This window comes from Ceratosolen solmsi, unplaced genomic scaffold (genome assembly GCF_000503995.2).
Source record: "Ceratosolen solmsi marchali unplaced genomic scaffold, CerSol_1.0 scaffold13, whole genome shotgun sequence".
Lineage (NCBI taxonomy): Eukaryota > Metazoa > Arthropoda > Insecta > Hymenoptera > Agaonidae > Ceratosolen > Ceratosolen solmsi.
The window spans coordinates 975,017-984,702 of record NW_011948418.1 but is presented as its reverse complement, the minus strand read 5'-3'; the positions used below and the strand labels follow the sequence as shown (position 1 = coordinate 984,702).

The 9,686-nt window shown below is 28.9% G+C and overlaps 1 protein-coding gene across 5 annotated transcripts in view; it reads right to left on the bottom strand.

Moving 5' to 3' along the window:
- Positions 1-872: 872 nt before the first annotated feature.
- LOC105360084 (WD repeat-containing protein 47) overlaps positions 873-9,686 on the bottom strand; it is a 119,046-nt gene continuing 110,232 nt past the window's right edge. For all 5 annotated transcript variants that reach the window (XM_011496875.1, XM_011496870.1, XM_011496873.1 and 2 more), the window contains 4 exons: positions 3,778-3,947; positions 2,220-2,527; positions 1,454-1,676; positions 873-1,119 (listed from right to left, as the gene is read on the bottom strand). In XM_011496875.1, coding sequence (XP_011495177.1) covers positions 974-1,119; positions 1,454-1,676; positions 2,220-2,527; positions 3,778-3,947 — 847 coding nt within the window. In that variant the 3' untranslated portion in view covers positions 873-973. The remainder of the gene's footprint in view (positions 1,120-1,453; positions 1,677-2,219; positions 2,528-3,777; positions 3,948-9,686) is intronic.

Sequence of the window (9,686 nt, the reverse complement as noted above, 5' to 3'; positions counted from 1 at the left end):
TTTATTCTCTTCTCTATTTATTTCAAACATTTCTCTTCTTTACTTATATATATTTTACTAATGCAATAACTTTTTTTGCTTCGTAAATAATAGAAAAAAGTTGTAATAACATTTACAATAAATCACTGTAAAAATGGATGACTAATTTGAACGAAAAAAATTAAGTAACTACTTATAAATATATATAAGAATGTTTATAGAAAAACAATTTGTAAATAATGTAATATTCAACATACGTAATAAATTTAATTTCCATTCCATTCCAAAAAGTATTATCATCCATATTTCGACAAAAATCGAGACCAAAATCTCATAATTGCAATCTTTTCAATGTATTTTTTACTTCTTTATAATGTATTAGAATATTTTTAATGTAATTAATTAGTAGCAAAAAAGATAACAAATGTCATTTCGAAAATCGTTTTCTGAATTCATAGTATCGATGATACATTTTTTTTATTTTTTTTCAAATTTATCCTGGCTTCGTTAATGCAAAGGGAGGCGAATCTTACTTATGACAGGCGACAATTATATAAATTATTATGAAAAAGTTTGAATAATGACATTAAAATAAGACTGGTGAAACATTTCAACCGAGTTTCTGATTTATCATTTATCACAAAAGAGTATTTGTAAACAAAAACACCGACATTGCAAATACGATATTTTTATAACGGTCATTAAAACGTTTTATGAAATTCTTGTTTGAAAATCGTAAAAAGTTACGTCATCCACAAGAAAGATAAACACAAGCAGTCAAAAAAAAAAAAAAAAAAAATAATAATAATAATAATAAAGTCTTTCTTCAATTTAAAAAACAATACGCATTATAATTTTTACTTCTTCTCGTCTTATGACTTCCGAACTTCCGATTAACGAATTCGGGCAAATGATTAATTCGCGAGGGGAAAACAAATGGAGCTTCTTAACGGATAACCATTAGATTTACAAATAAATACGATAAGCGTATGGTTTACACTGGTGGCAATGCCCAGAGGGTAGCAGTTTTGTCAGCGGAAGTACTGAGGAAGGAGAACTCCGTCGGGTGCCAACGACCGGATATGACCTTATCCTGATGCTGGGCGACAACGACACTCGGTAAAGGCATTGTCAAATCACCTGTAATTCAAATGCCCATATTTATTTTATGTGCATATCGAGCTTGCATGAATTTTTTTATATTCGCTTTACTTCTCAGGAATTTTAATCTCCGATAATGTTAAGCTTCCTTTTCATAAGCTGAGAATATACTGTGGAAGACGCGTAATTACCCTCATACTCGACTACTACTATATCTTACGTATATATGTATAAAATGTAATAGACAGATAATACATATTCCGCTCTGATATTACTTTCAACCCGCAAATTCTAAATCGACAAACACTGAAGTAAAAGGACAAAGTGTCTAATGAACAAGGATGAGCATAAGGCGCAACAAAAAGTGACAAACCTTGTAAATCGGTGAGTACGAGCTTGTTGTCGTAGCCGGCAGTGAGCAAATAATAAGCCGACGGCGAAAATCTAATACTTCGTATGTCAGCGGCGTGAGGCTTGAAGCACTGAACAGTCCTGCCACCCCGGATGTCAAACAGGACGCAACTGCTATCCTCGTGGCCGGAAACCAGGAGTCGGCCCGAGGGGTCGACGCACAATGCGGCCACGGGGCTCCCAACCTGCAGCGTAATAAAGATTTTGTGAGTGAAGTTGGATGCGACTTTGGAGACTGCTTGCTGCGTCCCCCGATTGGTAATCTTCAGAAGCTTCGTCCCGTTGGACTATCCAGGGACGAGCGAGACAGTCTCTTGCTTTTCAATGGATTTTCAATGGATTCGGAATAGGAGATGGCCTCGATATACCCGCATTAACACCACCGATCGCGGCGACGGTTAATCTCTAATGATTAAGATATCAGAGTCCCGGGAAAAATTCAATATTTTACATCCGCCGCCCTCTTCGTAAGCTCCGTCAATTATTTAAACGAATAACCTGATAGATCGAAAATTCTTTGGACAATGGGTGAAGTGGGTTTTACAATGACAGCTGGCCGAGGATATATTTATTCCAGCAATAGCGTGGCGTATGAATTACCGAATTGACGAGACAGAGGAGGACTATAACACCGTAAAGGCATTGGCCAGTTCGTACAATTGGACAAGTGCTCGGGGGATACGGTGAAAGTGGGTGGGGGTATAACATAGAAAATAGTAGCAACGAACCCTGCTCCCGGGTACCGTAGCCGGGGTGATCATGTTGACACAGCCGCGCGTCCTCAGATCCCAGAATCGCACGGTCTTGTCCTGGGAGCCGCTGACGAACATCGCGCCGCCCCAATTGTAGAGTGTCAGGACGTGGCCACTGTGTCCGCTGAGGGCCTGGAAGGGCGTCCCCGTGGCGCAGTCGGTAACGTAGATCTTGCAGTCCCCGGCGCCGCCACTTATCAGCAGGCTCGACTTGTTCGACGCATCCTCGAGAAAGCAGAGGTCTCGCACCGTCCCGTCGTGCATCGTCAGCTCCACTTCTTGTCCTAAAATATTACGTAGTGCACTTATTAGGAAGCACGCGTTTACCAGCTGTCAATTATTACGTTATAAAAAATTATTCGCCTATACGATCATCTTGGTGCGATTGATTAAATTGATAATCTCGAAAAAAAAGATTAAAATATAGAAAGTGTTAATCCGTGCATTTACTTTCATTCTTTCCCTTTTCATATTGATTTAATATATTTCACATTTACCTTTATACCAAAATTTTGTAAAAGGATAACGAATCGACCTGACCGCAAAGCTTTTTAGGCGCTTCGTACCGTTAAAGCGAGCATAGAGTAAAAAACGAGAATTCCGATAAATAACATTTATTTAGTCTCAGCTTGTTAAGGATGATAAGAAAGAGATAGAACGAATGGCCGAAGGTTGTTTTAAGTAAAATAACAATTTAACTCGCTACGCCGCTACAGAGTACATATGACCGATAAGAATAATAGAAATAAATATATTAAGTTTAATAGGAAGTATTACTAATAAATGAAAAAGATTAATTTGCCACATAGAAATTGCGACTCATTGATAATATAGTCACGGAATTTCACAATTTGTTGCAAAACATAATTTCTGCAGGCGTTACGAAATTATTAGTTTTGCCAATTATACGCTCGTTTCATTATTCTACGTAATTTTTCAAAGCGATAGGAGATATATTATTACTTTTGAAAATAATTCCTATAATAACTGATTGCATATTATCACATTGCTTTTCAGTGTAATTAAATTGTAATTCTGACTTTTCAGCTTTAATAAGTTTCAATATACTGTCTCTTAATCGAGCGATATAATTAAAAATTTTAATCAATCAAGTATAACTATAATAGTTAATAAAATGTGTTACGTAACTAAATTAAGAATATATAAGAATAATTTAAGTTTTATAAATAGGTTTTTTAAAAAGGACACGAATCTAATAAAAGATCAATGACAAGAAGCTAAATACCGAAAACTACTTAACGAAATTATCGTGTGAAAAGGGTCAAAAGTAAAAATGTGATTTATAGTGATAAAATTCACTATAATTAACTATTATAAAAAAAAAAAAAGAAAAAAATTGCTCTATCCTTTTATTCATTCATAGTAAATCGAAAAATCGCATAAACTCATTAAATTGGTTTCAAATAACTTCAATGCCACTTAGAATTTGTCATTTAATATTTCATATTTTTGTTCAAATGAGAAATAAGCTATTAGGGTCATAATTAACGAATAATAGAAAATTCCTTGATACCTTCCAGATTTGATGTGTCGGCGTTGAATCGCATAAGCTTCACTGTTTTGTCATTACTTCCGGTTGCCATAAGCTGCCCATCCGGTGTCCAAGCCAAGCAATATATTGATCCTTTGTGATGTTTCGTTCTTTTAAAAAGAACCGTTGGTTGATACGTCTGATGATCTTCCCTAAAATCATAAAAATAATCAAATATATGGCTTTACACGTCGATTACAAGATTAAGTTACTATTAAGATGAGAAATATTAGCTACGGTTTAATAAAGTAAATTGGTTTATTTCACCTTTTAGTGAAAGCCTTGAAGCTAGAGTTCGAAATAAAAAGGAAAATTTGAATGAGTAAGGGTGAAATATTTGTTAGTTTCAGGAAAATATACAATTTTAATGTTTTGCACTTCACTTTACTTCACGCAAGGCTCATATAATATTTTCATATCAATAAATCATTAAAAAGTAAATTTTGTAAACGTTGGTCACGTTGATGCTATTCTATCTATATGCTCGGGATAGTCAATATTTACTTAGGTAAATACATTTCTTTAATATTCTCATTAAAAAAAAATATATATATATATATATATATATATATATTAAAACAAATTGCATATTATATATATACACACAAACAATTATTACGCAAGATTATTTTTTGTTATGTTTTAAAATTTCTTTTATAAATTAATTCTTTTTTAAGCATTATCATAAATTACTTAACAATAACACCCTTTTTTATTAGAAATGGCGGAAAATAAAGAATCAAGCTGTATAAAAAAAAGTAATAGTTATATTCAATAAAGTATGGAGAAATATACAAAAAAATTGAACGAGTCATGTGTTAATACAAAAAAAAAATAAGACTTGCAATAATTTAATAATAAAACAAAACTTGATCGCTTTTATTATATGTGTCATATGATTATTTGATTAAGATACATAATTACGATGATGATGATAATTTTTACAATATAATTCTTAAGAATAATTTTTCACGACTAATATGCAAAATAATATAATTGTTTGTATTGCGTTGATGAATATAAAATAAATAATTAATTATGAGAAATCTAAGCGATATTTCCCTTCTAAACTTACTACATAGTTTATATAAATTCATTAGATTTTCTAGATTAAAATATATATATATTAAAATGTTTCTTAAAAAATTTAGAGAAATTTTAATTTCCAACATTACCAATCAAACTACTTAATAAGCAATTTCAGGGAGAAAATCAAGCCAAATACAATAGAAGTATAATATATAAATTGTGCATAAATATAAATAAGATAAAAATATAAATCAATTTCATAAATTTGGTTTTCCAATACTGCGTAGTGAAATTGAATGAATAGAACGGCAGTAAATTATACTTTCGCTTTTATTAATAATCCAATCAATATTAATAACGATTGTAGCTCTAAGTGGTGGTAAAAGAAATTGAAGCCGCGTAATCTACCATAAATTATGAGAAATCGTGCGATCAAGCGAGGAGTATCGATGTTGCCTCGAAACTATTATCTTTGTGTAAAAGTTCGTATTGCCAACGGGAAAGAAAAAAAAAAAAGTTGTGCACATCACATTATCAACATCTCAATAAATTTCGTTTTCGCTCGAGTGATTCTACGCGACGGCAATAGCTCCGCACCTCTGTTCCCTGCCAATTTTACTCTTTGCTCTGCGCAACCTCCTTACTTCTCTCAAATTATGCTCCGCATTCTGCATTATACCCAGTTCTCAGACTCCATATGTACGATCCGTGCGGCTTTCAGACTTTGCACTTAATTATATTCTAATTTGGAATATTGTTTTCCAGGCTCCAACAACTATTGGATTTTCGAGGTCGGACTATTACTCGAGGACACGTGCTTCACTTTTTTTCTCTCTAATCAGTCATTTATTCACCTTAATTTTCTAAAATAATAATAAAAAGCGTGAGAGTTGGGATAGATCTGGTGACAGTTATAAAAATAATTCTGGACCAGAAATATAATATATATGAGACTTTTATAATAAATCCTTTATTAATAGTTATTACGAATCAATAGGAAGCTCAAAGCCTAAAAGTCTATTTAAAATTCTAATAAAACATTCGCTGCATCAGAATTGTTAGTTTTCGGTTGAATTATACAATTACGCAAATATATTATTCTTTTGACCAATTGAAATCCCATTATGGTCATGAAAATATACATATTTCTTAATAATCTTTGTTCCTGCTTTTACTCCTATCTCAGTCATTGATTGATCATTACAATAATATTGCATTTCAAACAAAATACCTAAACACACTTTCCTGTATTAATTTCAACTAGAAAAGTATACTTTGCTTATCGTAATTAATGAGCCGATAAAATACCGCACACAAAACTATCATTTTCAAAAGCCAAGCTAATCTATAACAATTGCTTTTTATAAAATCATAAATAAAAAAAACTTTCATTCTCGGTTGTTTAATGTTTCTCATTTATAATTTCTGTTGGGATAGTTAAAAATTAAGGAGGCGATGAAAAAGATCATAGCTGCACGTTGAAAGAGGAAACCAGAGATTACGAAGCTTTCACTCGTTGCGAGTAGTCATGAAACTCTCTTAGTAATCCTAATTAACCGTTGTTTGCTTTTATTCCCTGACATAGACTTTTTTAATGATCTGAGAATTTCGTTACTTCATTTACACAACTTAGTTGCGTCTATTGTCGGGAGCGATACTTTTATTTTCCGACTAAGAATTAACGATTATCATTAGATTGAACATTATGAGCAATTATTATTCACGATTTCAGACGATTAATTATATGGGATAAAATTAATTCCCTCCAAATATTAAAATGTAATTTAATAGCAAGAAAAATAATGAGATTGCATTATTTTTTTTCTACAAGAAATATGCGTTCTAGTAAAAAAAAAATAAAAAAATAAAAAATTAAAAAAAAATAGAGGAAATCGAAGTACTTAATGCCGATCAAAATTATAACAAAAAATAGAATAAATAAATAAATCAATCAATTAAGAACATTAAACTTTCATTTATAAATTATTATATACTACAGAAATATAATTCTATTTCTCTTTCATCGAAATTTCTTCTAATAAAGAGCAAGTATCTCACTCACATGATCAAGAAATATTTTTAAAAAAATTTTCTACGATTTTCAGCAAGAAAACAATCGTACTTCATAAGGTGGAAAAATTATTGTGGCCAATTACAAATATTCAGCATTTTTTTTTTTTTTTTTTTTTTACTATTTTCCTTTATATAGTTTAATTTATATATTATAAAATAAAATTATGTACATTTACAATCTTTCATTCGCTTATGCATACCGCAAAGGACCCATTGACTATTTATTTATTTAATAAATACTTCATTTTTAATAAAAATAGCAAATTCCATCTCTCAACTGATAATAAACTAATATGTTAAAAGGTAATTGGAATATAGAAAATGTCTGCTCCAATACAATATATATATATATATATATATATATATATATATATATATATATTGGTTTTGACTTTTCGTTTTTAAAAAAAATATTCTTTTCTCAAAATATAATTGACAGAAAAAATCCATAGCTAAAAATAATATAAAATAATAAAATAAAATAATAATAAATAATAAAATAATCGACAAACTGTACACATATTCATTGTTGTATCTATTAATTAGTTAACGAGGATTGTTTAATTCTAACATTAGTAGTTTAAAGTTTAAAATTCTTTATTCCGCAAAAGCATAGAAAAGCACTTCAAGCAAGTACAAAAGCGATATTGACCCAATTGTAATACAGGGCCACTTGTCTTTATTATTCCAATAAGACGATTAGGTATTCAATTTCTTGTAAACGTTACAATTATTACGAAATCTTAATTTTTGATAATTATTTTTAGTAATTCGTCGACTTATAGATAGATATTTTAATTATGATTTTTATTATTATTATGACTATATAACATTATCGTATAAATATTTAAGTTACGTATGAATTATAAAATTGATAATAAAATTATCGGTTAGATATGTGGATATTAATTTCAAGATAAAAATTATTTTCAAACGTATATATGAATACGAATGTGTGAACTTACACAAATGAAATTACCTATTCAACAATCAAATAGGACGATTAATTAAGCATCCTATTGTTTAATTGGGAAGATTTTCATTGTAATTAAGAAATAATATACTTTTATAATAATCTAGTACGTAATGCTCATAAAAATTATGGTTTATTTTACTAATTAAGCTAATTCAAATATTCCAGAATTCTTAGAGAATCACTATTTTATTATAATTTTTATTTATCGGAACTTTTGAGTGTATAAACAGTTATCACTCCGTACAAATTTACTTCTGAGTTTTGTTACCCCCGTAAACGTAGTATTATAAAAATATACAAAAATAATAAAAATTGTTAAATTTGTTACAAACAATTATTTCTATCGTTAATTAACAAATTTTTTTACTAAGCTTATTTGTTTATTGAAAAAATTAAAAAATTTAACTTCTAACTAACTAAATTATAGATTAGACTTATATATGCCATTTAGGAATATCCTTAAATTTATGTAAGAACAACATATTTCTAAACGAATTATTTCATATTAAACTAAATACGACGATGAATCATGATGTCGACTACTTCATTACAAATAAAAGTTTTAAATTTCAATGAAATAATGTACAGCGATATTAGGATGAAAGAATTTGAAAACAAATATTTTTATTTATCATTATAAACAAATTAAAGAGTGAGAGAATATTATTGAAAGAATATTATTATTTGATTTGTTTAGAACTATTTCTTATTTAACTATTTAATTATTAAAATTGAACGTAACAATGTACTGCAGATGAACATTGATCAAATTTTAAAATTTAAACTAATTTTTAAATGATAATTAATATCAACATAATTAAACTGAATTTAAATGTATTTTAAAAATAGCTTATTTTTATGCATCGATAAGTTTAAATAAATTCAATGTAATTTAATGATACAATATAAAGTTTTGTTTTATTTGCTTTATCCTTTTATCCTTTGACTTTTCCATTTTTATTTTATAAGATAAAAATCAACAAAGAATTAGCTCAATTATATATACTAAATATATTAATCATTTATATTTCATCTTCCTTTAGGGTATTTATAATAATAACATTTTACTTGGTGCAACGGTAAATTGTGCAATTATAACAGTACAAAGTAATTTCTGCGGCAAAGTAGGCGCTTATTGTTCAAAGTCCGTTAATTTATTTATGCTCTATTATATATGACTGAAAAACAATTGACAAGATAACCGTTCATCAATTATGAGCGAAAGCATTTTCTATGCTCCAGTTTTTCAAACACATTAAATCAATTTACAAGTTTTTTCTTTTTTAAAGAGTACACAGACGCAATGCCAAGGATTAAGTATTTGAATATTTACTTGTAATAAAATTCAATGAAGTTATAATGTCTTATTTTCACTTTATGTATCAGAAATTATCGACAATTTCTTATATACCCCATTGTCGTTTTAATTTATCATTACCAAAAGATTTCTTTACTATACATAAAAGTCGCTGAAAGTATACAATAAAAGTTCATAAATTATAATAAGATTTATATTTTTTTCTCAAATAAAATTCAAATTGTTTATGCATAATTATTAGAATTTATTTATATTATATTTATTTATAATAAAATTTTATATTTCACTTTAACATTCATGTATATAATTACTCGCACCTTAATAATTACGGCGTTAAACAGTAACAGAAAGTAATCAGAGCGTAGAGGCGACAAATTTTCTTAATTTTGAAATCTACATATAAAAATATTTTAACTAACTACGCTAGTCGACTTTTATCACTACGAACAAAAAACAAAAAACGAAGAAAAAAAAACGAAAAAAACAAAAACAAAA